The sequence below is a fragment of the Hemiscyllium ocellatum genome, chromosome 1, assembly GCF_020745735.1.
Source record: "Hemiscyllium ocellatum isolate sHemOce1 chromosome 1, sHemOce1.pat.X.cur, whole genome shotgun sequence".
NCBI classification, from domain to species: Eukaryota; Metazoa; Chordata; class Chondrichthyes; order Orectolobiformes; family Hemiscylliidae; genus Hemiscyllium; species Hemiscyllium ocellatum.
Genome location: NC_083401.1, coordinates 117,811,631 through 117,837,167, shown reverse-complemented (window position 1 = coordinate 117,837,167; position 25,537 = coordinate 117,811,631). Strand labels below are relative to the sequence as shown.

At 39.8% G+C, this 25,537-nt stretch overlaps 1 protein-coding gene across 2 annotated transcripts in view; it reads right to left on the bottom strand.

Annotated features, from left to right (window-relative positions):
* The window catches only part of adgra3 (adhesion G protein-coupled receptor A3), a 136,023-nt gene extending 111,796 nt beyond the window's left edge, over nucleotides 1-24,227 (bottom strand). Inside the window, exons 1-2 of one of the 2 annotated variants that reach the window (XM_060825282.1) lie at nucleotides 24,174-24,191; nucleotides 22,639-23,801 (exon numbers count right to left, since the gene is read on the bottom strand). In XM_060825282.1, the coding sequence (XP_060681265.1) occupies nucleotides 22,639-22,880 (242 nt within the window). In that variant the 5' untranslated portion in view covers nucleotides 22,881-23,801; nucleotides 24,174-24,191. Of the gene's footprint in view, nucleotides 1-22,638 lie in introns of both variants that reach the window. The other variant, XM_060825273.1, reaches the window with a different exon arrangement.
* Between the last annotated feature and the right edge of the window lie 1,310 nt (nucleotides 24,228-25,537).

Here is a 25,537-nt window from a genome sequence, read left to right as displayed (position 1 = left end):
TTTGGAGCAGTCTTTGGCTTCTAGTTGTGTTCTGTACTTCCATGCCTGATGTGCCTCTCTCCCTTTGCTTCCATCTATTACAAAATGTCTCCTTTCCACTTGTATAAGCCCTTATCTCTGTCTTAACCCACTTCAAATTTTGCCTACTGAATAATTCAAATCCCTTTTACAATTCTTCGCCACTGTCATTATTACCTCCTTCCTGTTCTTCCTATTTTCCTATTCCCGGAAATCATTCACATCAGTCTCGTTGCCCATTTAGACTTTGGCTGTCCTGAGATTACAGAAGATACTAAGGTGATATACAAGTTCTTCCTTTCAAAAAAAAATGTTGCAAGCTATCTTTCCTCTTTGACCTGAATACTTGCAAAGATGTTTAGTAAATAGGAAATGTTTTCAGTGCATGTGTGCACACAGGCTGAGAATAATTGAGAAATTTTGAAGACTGAGATTAATAGTTTTGTTGGATAAATGATATCAAATGTCACAGAGCAAAGGTGGTTAAATTGACTTGATATACATACCAACCACTATCTAAACAAACAGCACATTGGCTCACAGTCCTGCAAAATCTACCCGTTTCAACATTACATATAATTTTACCATGACCCAGTAAAGTTCTAACAAAGCTTCTTTCCTTAGACTGAGGAAAGACAGTGGACATCAGATAAACAACTCTTTCTCCCCATCAACACAGTGGATAGCACTCCTGCGTCACAGCGCCAGAGACCCGGGTTCGATTCCTGCCTCAGGCAACTGTCTGTGTGGAGTTTATACATTCTCCCCGTGTCTGCGTGTGTTTCCTCTGGGTGCTCCTGTTTCCTCCCACAGTCTAAAAATGTGCAGGTTAGGTGAATTGGCCATGCTAAATTGCCCGTAATGATAGGTAAAGGGGTAAATGTCAGGGATGGGTCTGGCGGGTTGCTCTTTGGAGGGTCAGTGTGGACTTGTTGGGCCGAAGGGCCCGTTTCCACACTATAAGTAATCTAATCTAAGATCATCAACTTCACCACTGTACAACATATAAAACTCAAATCTATGTACTAAAGTAGAAATTGATGGAAAAACTCAGCATATCTGGCAGCACGAAGAGCTACTGAACTTGAAACATTAACTCTGCTTTCTCTCCACCGATGCTGTCAAACCTGAGTTTCTTTAGCAATTTCTGTTTTTGGTACCTGATTTCCAGCACCTGCAATTTTTTTTGTTAAATCTATATACATCTGATTTGGATTGACTAGCAAACAAACTCTGCCCTTTTCTATAGTCACTCTGCCCACATCGAACCTCCTCAGTAATCTGCCTGTGCAACAGCTTTACTCCCCTATCTAGCATCCTCTAGCTATACCTAAAACATAGGTGAAAGTGAGTACTGTAGATGCTGGAGATTAGTCGAGTATGTGGGGCTGGAAAAGCACAGCAGGTCAGGCAGCATTTGAGGAGCAGAAAATCGACATTTCGGGCAAAAGCCCTTCATCAGGAATCACCCCAGATTTTCCTGCTCCTCAGATGATGCCTGACCTGCTGTGCTATACCTAAAACATGTTTTGTGGCCATTTATGCATACTCACAGTTGAGTGTCAGAAATGAGGCCAATAATCCTCACTAACCCAACAACACACTGCTTTTCTCTTTTACTCCCAGAAAATAAACAGTAAGAGAACAGCAGAAACAAAAAAAAAGGGAGGAGAAATAAAAAACAGAAGCCCAAAGGATATTGGAGGACTAACACATGGATGACAGAAGTGAGACTGGTTGCACACCATGACTAACAAACTCAACAGTAAAAAGGCACTCTTTCGTAGTCACATGGATTTTTTTTATAATAAGAACAGGTAAGGAAGTGGGTTTTCTGCAAAAGGTAACAACTCCCAATAGCCTTTCCACCACTGCAAGCCACAAGCAAAGAGCATGATGGATGATGGATTGGTTTCAGCTCCACTGACATGGAAGCGCATTGCCATGGAGACCAAAGCAGGCTGTTTCATTCACCATCTTAAACAGTTACTCCCTACACCACCACAGCACCCACTGAGAAGGATACAGTTTACACCATAGACTGCAACATTTTTCCAAAGGTGTGAGAGCACCTCACAAACCAACCAGCTCTATTACATAGAAGGGCAAGAACATTAAACATAATGGGAATACCATCACCTCCAAGATCATTTCTAGTCATACTCACTCCATCCTGACTTACAAAGATATCACCATTTATTCATCATTGCTAGATAACATCAACATGGCTTACTTTCACTACACCAAATATTGTGGTTCTAGAAGGCAGCTCACAAACACCTTATTTAAGAGCAATTAAGGATGGGCCTCCTGAGCAACACCCACATTTCATGAAGTATGTTTCAGAAAAGTTAACAATTACCACAAGCTTCAATTACCTTGAATTTTTCCTCCAGTGCTGTATCATGGAGACTTATTAAATCAGCAGTTCAACATCAGAAATAACATCATTCCAGACTTTAAATTAACATGATTAGCAGCAAAGGAGATTCACTTATAAAATATCAAGAAAAAAAATCCCCTTCATATCTAAAGAAACAGCTTTCATGATTACTCTTTTGATGCTACTTTCCCTATTTTGCTTAACTGTGGTTCATATTTCAAGAAAAAAAATTCTTTAAACTCTTAATAATTGTATCCACAATACATGACTTAAAAGAAACAGGAAATTATACGTTGTGCATATAAACATACCTTAAACTAAACTGAAAATTTGGTATCACTTACCACACATCAAAAGAATTTAGTATCGGGTGTTTACAGTACACATATTCAAAAGATAGCATCAGTGCAAAGATGTTTTGAGTTTGACACTATACTTAGTGTGAGTTGACCGTCAAGCTCTTAACTGACTTTGACGAGTAGGAAAATGAGAACAACTCCTCCAGGAAGTCCCTGCCATTTCACTCCAATGTACAGGTACCCATTAGGGTGACATGGTAGCTCAATGGCTAGCACTGCTGCGTCACAGTGTCATGGACTCCATTTCAATTCAATCCTTGTGCGATTGTCCATGTGCAGTTTGCACATTCTCTCCATGTCTGTGTGCGTTTGCTCCAGTTTCCTCCCACAGTCCAAAGGTGTGCAGGTTAGGTGGACAAGCCACACCAAATTGCCCATAGCGTCCAAGGGTGTGCAGTCTACCTGAGTTAGTAACAGTAAACACAGGGTTACGGCAATAGGGTAGGGGTGGATCTGGTTGGGATGCTCTTAAAGTGGTTGTTGTGGACTCTCTGGACTTAATGGCCTGCTTCTGCACTGTAGGGATTCTGATTTTATTATCTCCAGATCTAGGTTACATCTGCAATAATAAACATGAATAGAAATCACTTTGCATTAATATTGCAAATACAAAGTTTCCAAAATGGATGTCAGTGACTGTGTACCGATGATGTAAACTTAATTAGAAAAGGATGACATATCCTAAAAGACATTATAAATCCTTGGCAGAAACAATTTCAAATCAGTTTTCTACTACCTTAATAATAATTGATACTTCATTATTGCCAAATAACTGCAGTATTTCATTTAAAGCAGAGTTACAAATTTTCAGTTTTATAGCTCAAAAAATGGAGTGGACATAGATAGCTTTATCAGACAATTCCAGCATTGATTAATGGTAGAACAATTTGAGAAAAGAGAAACATTGCTGCAACAGATTGACCCACATGTTTAAATCCAAGCAGGAAACAATCTTTACCATTACTGTGATACATTAAGTGTGCTAAAATACCCAACAGCTGTATAAACATAATGTAAAAGACCCAAAGATGCACCCAAGAAAGACAGAGTAAAAATTAATAATTCAGGATATCAGTTTTCTGAAAGATTTTTCGACAGTCAAAAAATAATTGCAAAACTGAAAGCAGTTTGTCTACTTTTTTAAATTCTGTAATTATTTCAATCTGATAGCATTTGCCTTTCAAAAAGGGAAAGAACAGTAATGAAAACCATCTTGTTACTAAATTAGCTCAACTGAGCAGATCAATGGATGGTTGATTTCACACAAAGACCTAAAATTGGCCAATTGTTGGGAAATAAACTGTTCAGTCTTGGATGGTGAGCTAATATGCAAAATGTAATTAATCTTACTCCCAACTCCTCCTTTCTTTCTGCTCCCCATCGCACCCCAGCCCCACCCCCCATCCCATGCGCTTTGTCACAAATGTCAACTCCATCTTAAGGTGGAATAATTAGTTAATAAATGTTTATTGAATCTGTTGGATTATAAACTAAGAAACAAATATAAAAATACTAAAGCCAGTTAACTATCTCTGGCTTGTATGGGCATGTTAACTCCTCAGAGAATTTTACAGCCTTTGAAAAATGAATCGACCAGCTCAGTTCAGACTTGTTGTAAGCATCTTACAATACTTAAGTTTACAAAAATAAGTCTTCATTTTAAACTTAAAATTCATTCTAGAAGTATGTCTCATGTTCCTTTAAAAGGTTCACTCAGAAAAATCCTTCTTTTCTTTCCAATGCTGATTGTCCTTAATATCTCTGCCTTTCCAGTAATTTTTGTTCAGATTTTTCATTTTTCCTTTCCTTCATCCCTATAATTCATCTTTTGTTGTTCAGGAAGAATGCACCAAATTCTAAACTCAAATGAGCCTGATACAGACAAAAAAAAACAGGCTCCCCGGCTATACAAGGCTTTCTACTCGAGTTCATTCTGGATCTGCATTGTAAATATGGCTTCACAATTCTGTCTTTCGTAGCAGCTTTGTTACCATGGTGATGCAGAGAACTCCCATGAAATACAAATCACAGCAAAGACATGATCTCCATGAGTATGCACTGGTCTGCCAAATACAGCTCCACTGCAAAGTGTAAGGAAAACTCAAAAGGGACAGACCCACAATTCAGGGTTAACTAGAAATGTTAATGACAGAACCAAGCTTAAAGAAAACAATGCACATAATTATGCAAAGGCAGATGGCAGGTTAGAATTATAAGCTACAAAGATTGATCAAAATAAACAAACAGAAAAAATACAGTACAAGAGTAAGCCAGCCAGAAACATATAAGCAGGTAGTCATTGTGTCTATTTAAGGCTGAGACAGATTGATTCTTGATCAGTAAGGGAACCTAAAGGGCAGGAAAGTGGACGAGGACTGTCAAATCAGCCATGATCCTATTAAAGGTGAAGGTGCCTCAAGGGGCTGAATATCCTATTCCTACTTTTACACCAAAGGTGGCAAGTAAGTGATGTTTGGGCTACCGGCCGTCCTGCTCCCCCTTTGCATGATCAACCGCATCCTTTTGTTTTAAACTTTATTTTCTCTTCTTTTAAATTTGGAATAAAATTCTTTTTTTTTCATTCTGCAGTTGCAGTGGTGGAGAGAGGTTATGGGGTGCTGCTGAGTGGTGGATCCAGTCCACTTCTGGTGGCCACGGCAGTCACGGATTGAGAAACTGAGCTTCAAATGAATTAGTCTGTTCTTTTCCTGTGATGCTTGGCGGCGTCTGCAACAGCGGCAGACTGAATGATCTCTCAGTCGTCAGGAATCAATTACGATGGTCAACCGGTTCTCAGAAGTGGAGACGGGTCCTCAAGAGTTGGGACTGTCTCCTGGCTATGGCAGCGGTTGGAGTATCAGTGGTGATGAGGCAGCTGTGTCAGAAGTGACATTCTGGGTCAGGTCAGTGGGGGCTGCTACAACATGCTTCCTCCTTAGTGTTAGAGGCAGGGAGGGCTTTGGCAGCCGCAGAGTGTGGTGGCAAGCCGTAGCAACTTAAGAAATCAAGCAACCATGTATGGAATAAAAAAATGAAATTTGTCCTAACTTCACATGATTTATTTCTTGTCATAATTTATGTTATTAAAATGGCACTGGCTTCTAGTGCATTTGAAATGGGCTGCCAGAGGAAGTGGAGGCTGGTACAATTGCAACATTTAAAAGGCATCTGGATGGGTACATGAATAGGAAGGGTTTGGAGGGATATGGGCCAAGTGCTGGCAGATGGGACTAGATTGGGTTGGGTTATCTGGTCAGCATGAACGAGTTGGACCAAAGGGTCTCTTTCCGTGCTGTACGTCTCTATGACATACACATTGGACTACATTTTCATAAATACATGTGACAATAAATTACTCTTACTGTCAAAAAGTTTCTGTAGATATTTTAGAAAGAAAAAGATCAGAGTGCATTCGTCCTGCAGAAAATGAAACTGGAAAATAAGGGAATGGCAATGATCAGGTATTTTGCATCAGTTTTCATTGTAATGATTAAGTAATATCCTCCAAAGCAGTATTAAACCAGGAAGTAGAAGGGAAATGCGAACTCAGAAAAACCATAATTACTAGAGAAGTGACACTGAGTAAATTGGGGCTGCAGGCTGACAAGACCCTGAGTCCTGATGGACTTCTTTATAGGATCTTAAAGGAAGCAGTTAGTGAGATACTTGATGCTTTTTTGTAAATTTTCCAAAACACTCTTGATTTGGGGAAGATCCCTTTAGACTGGAAGGCAGCAACTGAACTAATTTATTCAAAACAGGCAAAAACAGGAAACTACAGGCTAAAGCTTAATATTGGTCACAGGAGAAATGCTAGAAGTTACTAATAAATAAGTTTAGATTAGATTCCCTACAGTATGGAAACAGGCCCTTCGGCCAACAAGTCTGTACCGACCCTCCGAAAAGTAACCCACCCAAACCCATTTACCTCTGACTAATGCACCTACCACTGTTGGCAATTTAGCATCACTAATTCACCTAACTTGCACACCTTTGGGTTGTGGGAGGAAACCGGAGCATCCAGAGGAAACCCACACAGCCACAGGGAGAACGTGCAAACTCCACACACAGTCATCCGAGGTGGGACTTGAACGCGGTCCCTGGCGCTGTGAGGCAGCAGAGCTAACCACTGAGCCACTGTGCTTATGGCAGAGCAGTTGGATAAATTCAAGGTAATTGGGCAAAGTCAATACGATTTTGTGGAAGAGAAATCATATTTAACAAATTTACTGAATTTGCTGGAGGGGGTGACACCTGCTGTGGATAAAGGAGAATCAGTGAATATACTGTATTCAGATTTCTACAAGGCATTCAATAAGGTGCTACATCAAAGATTACTGCAACAATTAAAAAGCACATGGTGGTATGAGGTAGCATATTGACATGGATAGTAAATTGGCTGGCTAATAACAAGTAGATTGGGAGAAATGTGCCTTTTTTAGGTTTGTGAGATGTAATGTGGTGTACCACAGGAATCCGTTCTGGTACCTCAAATGTTTACAATTTAGAACAATGACTTGGATGACTGGATGTAAAGTACAGCTGCCAAAATTGAAGCTGGCCCAAAGATACATGGGATAATAAGTATGAAGCAGACACAGGGATGCTGCAAAGAGAAATAGATACTTCAAATGAGTGTGGCATCTCGACTCAGGCGACTGACTGTGTGGAGTTTGCACGTTCTCCCCGTGTCTGCGTGGGTTTCCTCCGGGTGCTCCGGTTTCCTCCCACAGTCCAAAGATGTGCGGGTCAGGTGAATTGGCCATGCTAAATTGCCCGTAGTGTTAGGTAAGGGGTAATGTAGGGGTATGGGTGGGTTTCGCTTCGGCGGGTCGGTGTGGACTTGTTGGGCCGAAGGGCCTGTTTCCACACTGTAAGTCTAAGTATAATGTGCGAAAATGTCCATTTTGGCAGGAAGAATAAACAAGAAGCATAAACAAGATCAGAATGCAGATACAGCAAGCAACTAGGAAAGCGAATAAAATGTTATCATTTATTGAAAGTGGAATTGACTACAAAAGTAGAAAGGTTATGCTTCAGATATAGAGCAGAACTATACTAGTAAAACTGCATCTGGAGTTCTATGGCACTGTATCGATCACTTTGTTGAAGTAAAGATGGAAAATGCTTTGGAAGCAGTTCAAAGAAAATATATCAGATTAATGCCTGCAATGCCGTGAATTGTTTTAGAAGGAATGGTTGAACAGGCTAGGCATATGGTGTTTAGAAGATTATGGGGCAACTTTCTGAGATGGCTTAATATAGTAGAAGTGTAGAGGCTGTTTCCTCATTGGATAATCAAGAAATTGGGGTCACTATTTAAAGTTAGGGGATGGCCATTTAAAACAGAGATTAAGAACTTTTCTTTCTCTCACTGTTGTAAGTCTTTGGAATTCTCTGGTCAAAGCAGAACCCTTAACTACTAGAAGAGGTGAGCAGATTTTGTTTTTTTTAATTCATTCATGGGCTGCCTGATACTAGATGCTCTTGGAAAAGTGATGGTGAGCTGCCTTCTTGAACTGATGCAAACCATGCACTGTAGGTGTCGTCCTGATTTCTGCCTTCCCCCCAAAACAAACAAAATGCTCAGACAGTGTAGTTTTACCTCCTTCATTTTTATTCTGGGCCCTCGAGCAAGAGAGAACGATTGCCCACGTGCACAGAGATATGAGTTCCCGGTCTTCTCTGGAATAGGAATTTGAATGAATTATATAGCCATTTTACAAGAAGGAGCATCCGGATAAGGCAACATACATATTGATGGGTAACCCTTACAATCAACGAGTGTCAATAGTAAAGATTAAGCCATTTGCTCACACAATGAATAATTGGCTTCACATTATGAATACTTTTCACCTTTTCAAACTGAATGCTTCCAATATTGTTAAATGGCTCTACACTGAATGTTTTTCCATCTTGTTAACCCATTACCCTTGCCTCCAGCACCCCATTGTGGCTGCAAGTTCTTATCTGATCTGAGTCATGCTCAGCTTAACCTCTTGTTTCACAAAACTCTGAACTTAACTCTTTCTCTACCTGCTTATACCCTATACATATTCGCATAGGTAGACCCACAATGCCATTAGGGAGAGAATTCTAGGATTGTATCCCAACAGGAAGAAATAGTGATATTTCCAAGTCAGATGGTGAATGGTGTGGAGTGGAACTTGCAAATAATGTTTCCATGATCTGCTGTGCTTATCCTTCTAGATTAGTTATGGGTTTGGAAGGTGCTGTCAAAGGATCTTTGATGAATTTCTGCAATGCATCTTGTAGAAGATATACAATGCTACTAACCAGTGTCAACGGATGAGAGAGTGGAATGGTGCTAATCCAGTTGGGCTGCTTTGTCATGGAAGGTGTCAAGCTTGAGTGTAGTTAGAAGTACACTCATTCTGGCTAATGACGAACATTCCATCAACCACCTGACTCATGCCTGTAAATGGTGGACAACTTTGGGCAGTCAGGTGATGATTATTTGCTACAGAGGCTAGGAACCCTACAGTGTGTAGCTCATTTCCTGACTCCCCAAAACCTGCCAACCATCTGTAAGACACAGTCAGAGTGTGATGAAATACCTGTTAAGCAAGGAAGTGAAGGATTATTGGGTGGTTGGAAAGAAATATTTTGAGTTACAACTGGATTTGCCACAATCTGAATGGCACAGCAGGATCATGGAGTTGAAGGTCCTATTCCTGCACCTTGCGTGTATGTTTGTATGCAAGTAGTCCATGTTCCCAAACTACACATTTCCCTGCCAAATTTGGAAATAAGTAGAATAACCTTCCTAATGATGCTTAACAGTGTTAATGTTTGATGGATAACTTTTTTTTAAAAGAGGATTCCAGAATAAATGAACAAAGAAATATGATTTTCCCAAAAAGTTATTAAATGTTTGATACAAAGATCATAACATTTCTGATTGTTGCAATTAGCACAGTTGTTTAGGGTGTTTCTTCGTTATTAACATAATTGAGCATCCTGATGCCAGAAACCTATGAAACTATCCAAATGACACTGTCAACCTTATTTTCCAATGCTACTTATTCTACATTTGCGGTGATAGAGTGTGAGACTGCTTAAATAAAACATTCCCACCACTTCAATGTAAACTGCTCAATCCCCTTAGATGTTCATGTTTTCAAATATTTTTAAAATTGTATCTACATTAGATTTGGTTTCTTGTCAAATAGAAAACAAGGGAAAATTCAGGTCTATTTCATCACATTAAAATATTTTGCAATCATAATAATACATCACAATCTAATCAGTAGTCACTCAGGCTCATAATACTACCCAAATGATGAGATAAAATAGGAGATGAAAGCAAACAGAAGTGCCCCATACTACAAGCACATGGCAATAAATTAAAATTACGCTATCAAAGTAAAAACACAATATCATTGACCCTACTTAATTCCATCAATATCATTCATATTAATTCACAAAAACAAATGAATTACTGATTTTTGATAAGATTTGTAGCTCAGGTTGATGGTAAGCATGTAAGTTAGCTCACTGAGCTTGAAGGTTTGTATGTAACATCATTTAGTGTTTCTGGTGATATGTCCCACCTCTCTATTTATGGGCCTTGGTTTCTTAATGTAGGTGATGCCATTTCCAGTTCTTTTTTTTCAAGGGTAGGTAGGGTCTAAATTGATGTGTTTCTTGATGGAGTTCTGGTTAGAATACCATGTCTCTAAGAATTCTCATGTGTCTTTGTTTCACTTATCTTAGAATGTGTGTGCTGTCCCAGTCAAAGTAATGTCCTTCTTTGACTGTATGTATAGAAACTAGTGATAGTGGGTCGTGTCTTTTGGTGGCTAGTTGGTGTTAGTGTATGCTGGTGGCAAGTTTTCTGTTAGATTGTCCAAAGTAGTGTTTTTTACAGTTCTTACAAGATATCTTGTAAATGATGTGAGCTTTGCTGGTAGTATCTAATAAATACTTTAGGTTCATTAGTCGCTGTTTAAGTGTGTCATCGTTTGTGGGCTACCATGATGCCAAGCTTAAACTAGCAGGAAACTTGTCACCAGGATACACTAACACCAACTGGCCACCAAAAGACATACCCCACTATCACTAGTTTCTATACATACAGACAAAGAAGGATATAACTTAGAATGTGTGTGTTGTCCTAATCAAAGACAGGTGAAACAAAGACACACAAGAGAATTCTTACAGGTATGGCATTCTTACCAGAACTCCATCAATAAATACATTGACTTAAATCCTATCTACCTTCCCTTGGAAAACGGAACCGGAAATGACATCACCCACTTTAAGAAACCAAGACCTATAAATAGAGAGGCAGAACATGCTACCAGTGCTTCACCGGAGACTCTCGCTGATGAGGTTACCAAGTATGGTGACGAAATGTCAGAAAATAAACCTTCAAGCTCAGCAAGCGAACTTACATACTTACATCAGCAAGTAATTCATTTGTGTTATTTCACTTTTTTTTTTCAAAAATCAAATAGAAAATGTGGTAAAATTAAATTCCATTCGTATTATCCATTATAAACTGATTATAACTTATTTTCCAACTGAATTCTACTATGACCAAATAGATGCATCAAGTATTATGACAGATATGTAAACGGACCAACATGTAAGAACTTCAAATGAGCTGGCATTGCCATGAATCAGGTCCAATTCACATGTCTGAAATTACTAATCAGTAATGTCAGTAATAAATGGCCAAATACAAATAGTTCACATCATTTTCATTGCTTTGCTATACAATTCAATATATATTGAGATTCAAATAGTGAGTATGATAAATAAAATAGATACCTTCTCAATAAACTGCCGATAAATATTTAATTTTTTTAATTAAGATCAGCAATCCATATATGGGTCATGTGTGCGCTACCTCAAGTGGTTAAATAGATCAAAATGAAATGAAAAAACTATGACAATTTTCAAACAATCCACAGCTTTTCATGTGCTGTATATGGACTTCATCCATGCCCACAAGACTAACCAAAAATACTTTGCATAACCTGTTTTTTTGTTTTGAAGATATAAAACCATGTTGTTTATTTCTTCCCTCCTCCTCATTTTGAGAAAAAAAAAGATATACACCACAAAACCAGAAGGGAAAGGATGAGAAAATAACATGTAAACATGAGGATCTAATTTTTGAGGAAAAAAGCAACTTGAACTAAGAAACGTATTAATGCGCTATTTCACAGACATGCAGATCCATCTCTTCTGTCCTTTCATACCTTTGTCACCTTTGGATAGTACACTTCATCATGATGTACTGAATATACTTCCTTCCACATTAAGTTAGGATTATTTTTAAATGGAAAGCTTTACGACAGAGAATAGTTACTATGAAATAAGAAAAAGGTTCCTTTTGGCCATCTCCTTCCAACAACTCCGAGCCATCTTGGAGCAGGTCAAAATTAATTACTTTCCTGACAAATGAACAGCCAGGCAAATAATGAAGGAGAAAACTCTTAGCAGGTTAGAAACATGTTCAGAACAAGGAAAGACAGTTGTGGTTGAAGGTCACATTATTTCAGTTCGAGGACATCACTGCAGACCCAACAATCTTCAGCTGCTTCATCAATGGCCTTCCTTCCATCATAAGATCAAAGTGGGGATGCTTGCTGATGATTGCACCATTCATGATTTCTTAGATACTGAAGCATTAGTGTATGCAACAAGAACAACCCAAGAAAAATCGTGTCACACAAGTGACAGACAATGACCATCGCCAACAAAATAGAATCTAAAAATTGTTCCTTTAAGTTCAATTGCATTATCATTGCTGAATCCTCATCTATCAACTGTTAGGAGGTTATCACTGACCAGCAGCGGAACCAGCCTTATCCTTACTGTTTACAGGCAGGAGGCTGGAAGAACACAGCAAGCCAGGCAGCATCAAGAGGTGGAGAAGTCAACATTTCAGGTGTAACTCTTCTTCAGTCTGAAACATTGACTTCTTCACCTCCTGCTGCTGCCCATCTTGCTGTGTTCTTTCAGTCTCCTGCCTGTCTGCTTTGGATTCCAGCATCTGCAGGTTTTTTTGTCTCTTATACATACTGTGGCTGAAGGACATGAACTTAAGGGAATTTATATTTGCCAGGAATTGGTGTTGGAGAGACTGCTGGGTCTGAAAGTTGATAAGTCCCCGGGGCCTGATGGTCTACATCCCAGGGTACTGAAGGCGGTGGCTCGAGAAATTGTGGATGCATTGGTGATTTATTTTCCAGAGTTCGACAGAGTCGGGATCAGTTCCTGTGGATTGAAGGGTGGCTAATCTTATACCACTTTTTAAGAAAGGTGGGAGAGAGAAAACAGGAAATTATAAACCAGCTAGTCAGACCTCAGTGGTGGGAAAGATGCTGGAGTCTATTATAAAGGATGAAATTACGACACATCTGGATAGTAGTAACAGGATAGGTCAGAGTCAGCATGGATTTATGAAGGGGAAATCATGTTTGACTAATCTTCTGGAATTTTTTGAGGATGTAACTCTGAAGATGGACAAGGGAGATCCAATAGATGTAGGTTACCTGGACTTTCAGAAAGCTTTTGATTAAGTCCCACATCGGAGGTTAGTGAACAAAATTAGGGCGCATGGTATTGGGGGCAAAGTACTAACTTGGATTGAAAGTTGGTTGGCTGATAGGAAACAAAGAGTAGTGATAAACAGCTCCATTTTGGAATGGCATGCAGTGACCAGTGGGGTACCGCAGGGATCAGTACTAGGACCACAGCTTTTTAACAGTATATGTTAATGATATAGAAGATGGTATTAGCAATAACATTAGCAAATTTGCTGATGAAACTGAGCTGGGTGACAGGGTGAAATGTGATGAGGATGTTAGGAGATTACAGGGTGACCTGGACAAGTTAGGTGAGTGGGCAGATGCATGGCAGTTTAATGTGGATAAATGTATGGTTATCCACTTTGGTGGCAAGAACAGGAAGGCAGATTACTACCTAAATGGAATCAATTTAGGTAAAGGTGCAGTACAGAGAGATCTGGGTGTTCTTGTACACCAGACAATGAAGATAAGCATGCAGGTACAGCAGGTAGTGAAGAAGGCTAATAGCATGCTGGCCTTCATAACAAGAGGGATTGAGTATAGAAGCAAAGAGGTTCTTCTGCAGCTGTACAGGACCTTTGTGAGACCACACCTAGAGTACTGTGTGCAGTTCTGGTCTCCAAATTTGAGGAAAGACATTCTGACTATTGAGGGAGTGTAGCGTAGGTTCACAAGGTCAATTCCTGGAATGGCGGGATTACCTTATACAGAAAGACTGGAGCGACTGGGCTTGTATACCCTTGAGTTGAGAAGACTGAGAGGAGATCTGATTGAGACATATAAGATTATGAAAGGATTGGACACTCTGGAGGCAGGAAACATGTTCCGCTGATGGGTGAGTGCTGAACCAGAGGACACAGCTTAAAAATACGGGGTAGACCATTTAGGACAGAGATGAAGAGAAACTTCTTCACCCAGAGAGTGGTGGCTGTGTGGAATGCTCTGACCCAGAAGGCAGTGGAGGCCCAGTCTCTGGATTCATTTAAGAAAGAGTTGGATAGAGCACTCAAGGATTATGGAATCAAGGCTTATGGAGATAAGGCAGGAACAGGAAACTGATTAAGGAGATCAGCCATGATCATATTGAATGGTGGTGCAGGCTTGAAGGGCAGAATGGCCAACTCCTGCACCTATTGTCTATTGGCTTACAATAGGTAGTCAAAGATTAGGAATTCTATAGTGAGTAATTCTCCTCCTGTCTCCCGAAAGATTAACCAGCAAAGTGGACATCAAAAGCCATGGAATTTGCCCCACTTCATTTGATGAGTGTAGCTCCAAAGCTCAAAAAGCTTGACGTCATCTAGAACAAAGCATTAATTTGAATGGTGCCCCATGGACTGCCTCAATATTCACTCCCTACACCACCATAGCGCAAAGATAGTAATATTTACCATTAATAGCGATGCACTGCAGCAACTTACAAGACTACTTCAATCTCTTGAACAGACTTTAAAGGCTGAATGACCATTTCCTGCCCCTTGTTCATATGTTTGCATGCACGTGCTGCAAGAACCAGTAGACGACATTACCACTCCAAATTTGGAACCAAATGGAATAACTTGTTCAGCAATGATGCTTAGCATATGGATATTAACACTAAAAAGGGCAAGAGCACCAGGTACATTGGAATACACAGGAAAACCACCACTGACCACATCCCCTCAAACCCACATACTATCCTGACCTGGAACTATAAATCGTATGTCCTCACTGTACTTTGATCCTGGATCTCCCTTCCCTATTGGTGTAGTTACATTCCAAGGACTAGAAGGCAGCTCAACTCACCTTCTCTAGGTAACCTACAGAGATGGGCAACATATACTAGCCTAGCTAAGCTTTCCCACAGCATATGAAAGAATAACAGAAGTTCAAAATAAACATGAATAAACCGACTTCTTAACCATCAACTCAATTAAACACCGCTTTCAAAAACTAAATTGATGCTTGTCAAATATGTTATCAGAAGGTGGACCCTTTTCAGGATGCATAGCAACTCTGTGCTCTCAATGGGCATGATTTAAGACCAGGTGAAGTAGGTCACTTTTGGAATTGCTTGGGCTCCGATATTTGTAATCTTTATCAATCTCTTAGTTGAGGGGGCAGAATGTACTGTTCACTTTCGCAGTGGCACAAGGCTATGTGGGAAAATAGTTCTGAGGAGAAATCTGCAAATAAATATTGGCAAGTAAGTAAATGGAGAAAATGATAGCAGACAGATTATCTAAACCTGCCCTCAACTCTCAAAAAGCCCTGTTCACCCATGAACCATAATTGTGAAACCTCTACTTTAAAATGTTGTTTTTTATTTGCAAATGTCAGCATGACCTCAACATGCCCAATTGCTAATTTCCACCCCAACAACACTCAGATTTCTGCAATTATCTTCAGAGCATTACCCTTTGAATCATTCAACCCTTGGTAGCCCTATTAGTGTTCAGCTTCTAAACTCTAAAACTCTCTCCATAAATCTCTCCATCGCTCTTTCATTTCTGACGCTCCTTAAACATCCCTCTTTGACCAGCCTTTTGATCATATATCCAATACCGACAACCTGATTTATCAAATTTTGTTTGATAACGCTCCTACAAAATGCCATGGCTCATTTTATGGTATGAAAGACCCTGCATAATTGCAAGTTCACACAGCAACACCACCACAAGGATTACAGTTCAAGATGACAGACTACTTACCTCAAGCCAACTGAAGATGAATACAAAAATGCAGCCTTGCCTGCATCCGCTATATACAAAGAATCACGTTCTCTTTAAAAGTAGGTAGAACTATAAATGTCAAAAACATTTCATGTCTTAAGGGAGTCATTAAGTAAATACTAAAAGAGCATATAATAATTATGTCCCACACTTTGTCCAGACTAGTATGTGAATATTCAGCAACAAAACAAAAAAAATTGTTGGAAAACCCAACAGGTCTAACAGCATCTGTGCAGAGAGAAACAGAGATAACATTGCAAGTCCAGTGACCCTTCTTCAAAAATTCTTATGTTTGATTCAGATCTCCAGCATTCACAGTTCTGTTTTTTTTATTTTCGTGAATATTCAACACTATACTGTGGAGAAAACATTACAGCCTAATAAATCTCCTGCTAGCTGTATGCTTTAAACAGAGGTTTGTCACTGGCTAAAACATCCTATGTTCTCAGACCAGGGAGTTAATCAGTTGCCAACAATTTAAAACTCAACATGTCATTCCAAAATATTTTAAATCACTTTGTTGGAGCACAAAAAATGAGAGAACAAAGAACATAGGCAAAGGGCATTTCAACTTATACTTGATAAAAAGTAGATAAAACTTATCCAACATTGCAAGATACAAGTCTATGACAAATATAGTGAGGATTTCAATCTGACTTTTTCTAACATCATAAACGTAACTGGCAGGATATCAATCTTCTGTGCTGTAAGCCTGTATGGTTCTATCCCTGCCATGCTACATGTTGCCACTGGAAGAATGGCACTGAAAAACAGACAGACAATTCCACCACTGAGTCAACTGGCTTAACTTTAGAACAGAACACAGCAAATAAACTATGACCGGTTATGCTCCAGAAACAAAGTTTTGAGGTATTTTTTAGCCAATAACACATTAATGATTGAATAAAAGATACAGCAATCACTTTCCACAAATCATGAAGACAAGTGCAAGTTTTGTTGACCCATCTCCAAAAGGTATTAAGTGAATATATTTGTGCATTAGACTTTACTTTCAAAGGGAAAAGTTTCAATAAATGCATTACAGAGCTATGCTTTCCAGTAATCTCTTGAACAAAATGTATACCTGTACTTGGTGAAAGGATATTTCAGTTGTACTTGCCTGATATTTGCATTACATGTTTTTTTCTTTATAAATTTTGTAATTAATTTTGTGGTGTTATTATAGTCACCAGTATTTCAAATCACAAGCTCACCAAGTGAAAAATAATATAAATTTAAAGGTATACATTTTTTTTAAATGCATCCTTTTGTACATCAGGCTGAGACATAACTGGACACACATTCAAATAGTTTTAATTAAGCATTTAATGGTATAAGTCTTTGCCCTGAATTTGTAAATATGTGCAAGTGGATGCACAATCCTGGCATTTGATTAATATAGCCATCCAACAACATTCTTTTAGTATAAAGTCAAACACACTTGCAACAGAGTTTTTATCTAGCTACAACACATCTCCACAAGTCAAAATTCCTTTCAATTACATAGTTATCAGTAGATCTTCATTTTCTACACTTCAGTATCATTTGTTAACAATATCTTCAGAACAATCATTAATAACTCAAAACAGCAATCATGGTACTTTGAGATTTCATTTACCATCAATGAATTGGAACATGACTCTTTGACTAATCAAAGCCTCCAATTATCTAACCAGATAACAAAGTTAGAGTGAATGATAAGGTTCCTTTGAAGGACACCATCAACAATATCATACGCTCTGTTATCCTATGAAAACATAAATGCTCATACAAGTTTTGTTTCAATTTGAAGTTTTAGCATACCTCGCATGTGAACCGGCCCAAAAAACACCCCTGGGTTGGAAGTACAATACAGATATTAAATTCAACTAAACTCGAAATATTTTATTCAATTGAGCAGTTAAATGTGTGGCATTATATATAGCTGTGGTTAAATATATACAAAAAGTTTGATAAATTATGAGTCACAAAGTGCATGACCATATTAGCATTTTCTCAAAGGATAAATAATAAGCAAATGGAAATATTACAGTCAATTATTTCAGACATGGATTTTCCTATTCACCTAAAATAGGTTAGTTGATCTGATGTGAAAAAAAATGCATGCCTTAAAGATTAAAAAAAACTTTTTAGTAATGGAATATTATCAAGTCCCCAGAAATGCCATGCCTAAAGATCTCTTTATCAAATGCTTCACGTAATTGTTTCATCTCAAATACTCTTCTTTATTAACAATAACATTATTCAATTGTACCAGAATGGTCTTCTATTCATTTTCAGCTGCATGATCCTAAGTGGTCATTTTCTTTTCGCTTGAGAAGTTAAAATATTATTGCAACCGAATTCAGAAAATAATTGATAACCAAATCCTGGCAGTTGCAGATCAAGATACACAACAATCAGCTGAATTCACTGCATACAGTATTTACATAATCTGGCAAAATTTTCCACTTTTCAGACATCAGTCATAGAATTCTAACACACTGTCATGCATTATATGCATTTAACAGCAGCACTAACATTATCCCTGATCTGGAATAGCAAATATTCTATATAATCCCATTATTTTTAGACTACAGATGACATAATTTCTCCAGTTATTAAATTAAAGAACTCTAGCAAAAAATGTTGCATCCAAAACTACATGCACCTTCAGAATAAGTCATAAAATCTAAACATCCAAAATCCAATACACATACAATTTGGATTTTTGAAAGTTTAACTGATCATTTTTGCAATATTTGCCCGGCCACAACTATTGGCACACAATTTCTAATCACCAAATATACTGACTTAAAACAAAAAGTCTAAACAAATTGAGAAATTTGGGAGTCCTCTTCCATGAATCACAAAAAGCTAGCGTCCCAGTTCACTGGGTAATAGGGAACGCAAATGGAATGTTGGCCTTTATTTCAAAGGGAATGGAACATAAAAATAGAGAGGGTTTGTTAAAGCTACACAAGGCACCAGTCAGACCACAGCTGGAATACTATGAACAATTTTGAGTCCCTATCTAAAGAAAGCTATATTGGTGCTGCAGGCAATCCAGAGAAGGTTCAGCCGGCTGGAACCAGCTGTGAGGGACTATTTGTTGATGAGAGGTTGAGTAGGTTGGGCCTATACTCATCGAACTTCAGAAGAATGACAGGCGATTTTATCTGAACATTTAAAGAATCTTAGAGGATTTGACAGGGTAGATGTGGAAAGGTTGTTTCCTCTTGGGAGAGAGTCTATGATGCTAGGACATAATCTCAGAATACAATGTCAGACATCTAATACAAAGATGAGAAGGAATTTCCTCTCTCAGATGTTAACGAATCTGTTGAATTCTTTATCATCAAGCACCATTCAGATTGACTCATTAAATACACTGCAGGCGGAGATAAACATATTTTAATCTGTATTTTAATTCCTCACGTTATGAGGAAAAGACAGGAAAATGGAGTTGAGGGTTACTAGATTATCCATGATCTTACTGAATAGTACAGTATACTCAAATGGGCCAAATGGCCCATTTCTGCTCCTTTGTCTTATAGTCTAAGAAAATAATGTTCAGAACACTTCTTTTAATCTATAGACTCCAAATAACCTTTTTGAAGGCATGAAATCTTCATAGGCAAATTTTGCTCATCTTAAATCATCAGACCAAGTTGCTGACTCACTCTCCAACCTTTGCCAATACCAACCTTCATCCATCCATTTGCTGTATATAGAAAATTGTACTGGTGCAATGTGAAAGTAGGAGGTATGGTTGTTAAGTTTGCAGGTGACACCAAAATTGATGGTGTAGTAGACAGTAAAAAAGATTATCGCAGAGGACAAAGGAACCTTGATCAGACTGGCAGATGAAGTCAATTTAAATAAATGTGAGATGTTGCATTTTGGTAATGCTGAAAAACATGCCAGAGGAAATGGTGGAGGTGGGTACAATTACAACATTTAAAAGGCATCTGGAATAGGAAGGGTTTAAAGGGATTATGGACCAAATGCTGGCAAATGGGACAAGGTCAGATTGGGACGTCTGGTCAGCATGGATAAGTTGAACCAAAGGGTCTGTCTCCATGCTGTATGTCTCCGTGACTCTATAACTCTGACTGTGAACTCAACAAAGTATGTAGAAGAGGGAAAACTACAAAAACTGTAGAACAAATACTTTTGCATTATGTCCTAATATAAGGATTTATACAATTAGTGGTAGGGCCTTGGGAGGTGTTGCCAAATAAAGGAACCTAAGTGTAAGTGTATAATTCCTTGAAAGTGCAGTCACAAGTGGACAGGGTGGTAATGAAAGCATTTGGCACGCTTGCCTTCTTGATCAGTGCAGAGTATCCAAGTTGGGACGTCATGCTGCAGCTGTGTAGGACGTTGGTGAGGCAATTTATGGTAGACCGAGTACAATTCTGGTCACCCTTCTACTGGAAGGATGTTGTTAAAAACTTAGAGATTGCAAAAATGATGATATATACACAGTCATAGAGTCATGGAGATGTACAGCATGGAAACAGACTCTTCGGTCCAACCCATCCATGCCAACCAGATATCCCAGCCCAATCTAGTCCCATCTGCCAGCACCTGGCTCATATCCCTCCAAACCCTTCCTATTCATATACCCATCCAAATTGCATTTTAAATGTTGCAATTGTACTAACCTCCACCACTTCCTCTGGCAGCTCATTCCATACACATACCACACTCTGTGTGAAAAGGTTGCCCCTTTGGTCTCTTTTATATCTTTCCCCTCTCACTCTAAATCTATGCCCTCTAGTATATAAGTCCTGCTAAGATTTGCTTTCCCAAATGCAGCACCTCGCATTTATCTGAATTAAATTCCATCTGCCACTTCTCAGCCTTACTAGGATGTTACCAGGACTGGAGGATTTGAGTGATAGGGAGAGGCTGAATAAGCTTGGGTTTTTCTCTTTGGAGTATTAGAGACTGATATATATCTTATAGAGGTTTATAAAATCACGAGGGGCACAATTAGGATGAATAGCCAAAGTCTTTATTCCTCGGGTGGGGAAGTCCAATATTAGAGGGCATAAGTTTAAGGCAAAAAGAGAAATATTTAAATGAGAACTGAGGGGCAATGTTTTCAGGCAGGTGGTGGTTCATTAATAGAATGAGCTGCCAGAGGAAATGGTGAAGGTGGGTACAATTACAGCATTTAAAAGGCATCTGGAATAGGAAGGGTTTAAAGGGATATGGATCAAATGCTGGAAAACTGGACTCTACGGCTCTATAACTTTGACCATGAACTCAACATGTAGAAGAGGGAAAACTACAAAAACTACACAAATTCTTTTTGCACTGTGGCCTAATATCTTATAATATTTCCATTTCAAGTCAAAATTTTGTGATAAAAATAAATCAGTGAATGGGTTTTTTTTGTTTCTGAAAGCCAATAATGAAAAAGTTGGGCTGCTCAAGGGAATATTCTTTTGCTTACACTTGTGGGGTTGATCGGTATCATGTTCCATTAGAGCATTTAATAACAATGCAAAAATCCCATGGTCAAAACAATTTCTGTCTAATAGGTACAACCATTATAGAAATAGTTTATCCTAGTTCAAAACGCTATTTCAGCTGCAAAGTAAGTTTGGTTGCAGATTTTTCTAATTAGCAGTTTAGTGTTTTTTTTAATATAACAAAAGAAACGCATGCCTAAGCTTTTCTTCACCATATCAGTGCATCACATTGATTGTTATTGCCTGAAGCTCACAAATTTACAGGGCTGTTAAAGAATGGTTGAGCATGATCAAAGAGATACTAATAGTTAAAACACGTGAAAAGGAACTTCATGAACGTTCTTCCTGCCACATTCAAAACTTTTTATGTTTACTATTTTACAGACACTGCACCTACAGTATGGGGCAAAGTATTTCAGTTTCATGCAAATGTTAAACTCATTTTGTGAGAACTGGGTGTTCAGGCCCGACATGAAGTCGAAAGAGTCAAATGGAGGCTTCATCCAGTGGGGTCAAAATTGCTCACATCAACAAATACATTCTTGCCCATTAACAGTGTATGCACATAACAACATGCAGATCAATATCTGTTAAAAAAAATTGCTTGCACACCTCTCCAGTCGGTGCCATCAACGTGGAAGCTTTTTGAAAATAAAGTGCTATCCAAGTTATTGTGCAGATTATAGCCAGGAGTTTATAAAAATGTGAATTCAATTAGTGCCAGAAACATGATATTACATGAATACTCTAAAATACATATACGCTGTCTGGAATATGCAGATTCCCTTTAATTCAGACAACAAATATAAGTATCTATTTAAACCACAGTCTTTTTGATGGCTATTTTGGTCATCAGTTTTTTTTCCCACATTGAGAAACGGTTCACCAAAGTGTCCGTTTGGTAGATGGGTAATTTCAGTGCATCCGCCTCCGACTCCGACTAAACACCAGATAATCGTCGGAGAGAACAACATTTAAACATTTGTGCTTACACAGTTGGATGAGATTTCTGAAATTAACCTCAGAAGTTTATTTTAAAAACGGAGCACGTTGAACTTCGCCACAAGTTCAAACGTCTAAGCGAGAAAGCACCCGCTCCCCAAAACCTTGCATGGATTGTGAATACTTCATACTTACAGAGTAACTGTCCTGTTGGGGAGGCTATCCAGGGGGAAAAGCTCCGTCAACTCGAGGTTCGTACACACTATTTTCTTATCTGCTGTCCCAGGGACTAAGGTGACTGCCGGGGAGGAGGATGAGGGTTTCCCGGTGTTTTTTGGACGCTCCTCCAAACGTTTACAGCCACTTGGAACCGAAATGCAACCACCGACCACCAACAATAAAAGCACCCCTGACAGCTCGGCGATAGGCGATTTCATTTTCTGTAAATAGTCACTGGGCTTCAGCAGGACGGACAAACTTTGCTGGGGTTTGCGTCTCAGCCTCTGTGTGTGTGTGTTCTCTCCCCTTCAAAGACGAATAGGAAGCCCGTCCAACAGGGCCCGGGATGCACAATAATTCTCCATTCAAAAATCTGGAACTGGAAACGGTGCAACGCAATTCACAATCTGCACAGCGCCTCACGGTTTATATATATATATTAAAAAATTAAGCATCGTCGGTGGGCTCCCGTTCTTCGATCGGCATCATGTTTCTTGTCTCCATCAAAGCCGGATCCCACCCGGAATCAGTCCACATTTACTCGAGCAGCTCCTACAGCAGCAACATGCGGGAGGGAGGCAGAGGCAGAGACCCTCCCCCGGAGTGTGTGTCTGTCGGGAGGGGGTCAGCACCAGAGCGACAGCTCCCAAACAGCAGCCGCCACCGACCTTGCAGACCCACTCACACACTCACACAAAGAAACGCCGAACCTTCCTCACATTGATCTCCAGACCCTTCCCCAAAACCCCCCCCCCCCCTTCCACAGCAACTCCCTCCCTGGAGAAACACAGAGACCCGCAGCTCCAGACACAGATCAAATTCGTCCTCAAGTCAATGCAGTTTTTTCTTTTGCAATAAAGTCGAAAAGATCATGCAACGTGCGCTTCAAAACTTTGCGTCGTTTCGCTACAGAATATTGGGGGGGGGGGGGGGGGTGGGGGAGAGGTAGACACACGTTTGATGTGGATTTGTTTTGTTGTTTGCTTTTTGTTTCTATTCACGGATGTTCCCAGTGCTGAGGATTCCTCCTTCCCCCACACTCTCCGCGGGCCGTGCGGGATTGTGTTTTTTTGGGGGGTTTTTTTCCTCCCTTCTCTTTCTCTCCGGCTCCTTGTGTCCCGCTGTCTTTTGTCTCGATCCTGGGAAGTTAAAAAAAAGTTAGCGTCAGCGGAGACGCTGTTTCCGAGCTGCCTCCTCCATGTTGAAGTGTTTCCAACTCGGCGGGGTGTTCCTCACACAAGCCCAGAGTGACCCACTGCTGCTCGGTCACCGGCTCACACACTCAATCTCAGCATCTCTCTCTCTCTCTTTCACACTGCTCACGGGGCAGGGAAGGCCAAGCCGACCTGTCCCCCTTCTCCTCTCCTCTCCCCTGGGGGAAGTTCCTGACTTCTCGCCGCTTGTACTTTTACCCCGCGGGCTGCCCAGAGTGGCCCTCCCTCTCCCGGCCAGTTGAGAAATCCGGCAGGTTTACTGCGGACGAGACCACGGATTTCTGGACTTCAACTCACCGAGTTCCTGCCTCCCAACCTTACAAAAGTTGGAATAAAGTGCGACTCATGTTTCACATTCCAACGCCACAGCCGCGACTGCACTTCGAAACTCGTTTTAATTGGCCGCGAGACGCTTTGAGACACCCGAGAGTTGTGAAAGTCGCTATATAAATTTCACATCTATTATTTTCCCATTGAAGCACAGCCGCAGGGGTACAGTGACTAAGTATAAAACGCACACATCAGAATTCTGCGATCCTTGCCAGTGTTTGAAGAATTGCATTTTGTAATTAAATTAATTTAGAATTATAAGCAAGGAAATCTCCTCATGATCATTGAGTGTTTACCCTTGATTGGTGAATCACTTCCACTCCATGTCGTGCAGTACCAGGGGGAGCACTGAGGGTGACAAGGACATAGAATATATTCTGGGGACTTCAAAGCACCACTACCGACTGAACCATCAAAGCCCTAAAGGACATATCTACTGTAACAGGTGGTGAGGGATCAATCTAACTGACTTCCTCCCCGCTGTCATTAAAACATCTATCCATGATGGTATCAATAGGAATGGCCAGCGCAGAGTCCTTGTGGAGACAAAGCTCTGATTTCACATTGAGGATAGCTTCATCATGTGGCGGATCTACCACCATGCTAAATTAGGCTGAAACAGATCCAACAACTCAAAACTGGGCATCCGTGACATTCTGTTAACCATTAGTAGCAGTAAAATTGCATTCAACCACACCATTACCACCAATGGAGAGTGCAAGAGAGCATAACAGAAGCACTACCAGATACCCCTAAAAATAAGGTGTCAACTTGGTGAATTGAGAGTGTGTTCAGCTGTGATCTCCAGCATCTGCAGACCTCATTTTTTACTTGAATCGAGAGTGTGTTGCTAGAAAAGCACAGCAGGTCAGGCAGTATCCAAGGAGTAGAAGAATTGACATTTTGGGTATATCCCCTTCATTGTGCATTTTCCTGATGAAGGGCTTATGCCCGAAACATCGATTTTTCTGCTTCTCGGATGCTGCCTGACCTGCTATGCTTTTCCAGCAACATACTCTTGACTCTGATCGCCAACATCTGCAATCTTCACTTTCTCCTGTCAACTTGGTGAGGCTGAATAATTACGTAATAAACAGCAGTAACAGCATGAACTAGACAGAGCTAAGCAATCCCACTACTAATGTATCCGATATAAGTTTTGCAGTCCTGCCATGTCCAGTCATGAATGGTAATTGGCCATTAAATGACTACGAGGAATAGGAAGATTCAGAAATATTCCCATGCTCAAAGTTGGGCAAACCCCTTATAAAGGACAAGACTGAAATATTTGCATCCAAAGGGATAATACATCATACTATCCCCAGATGTCC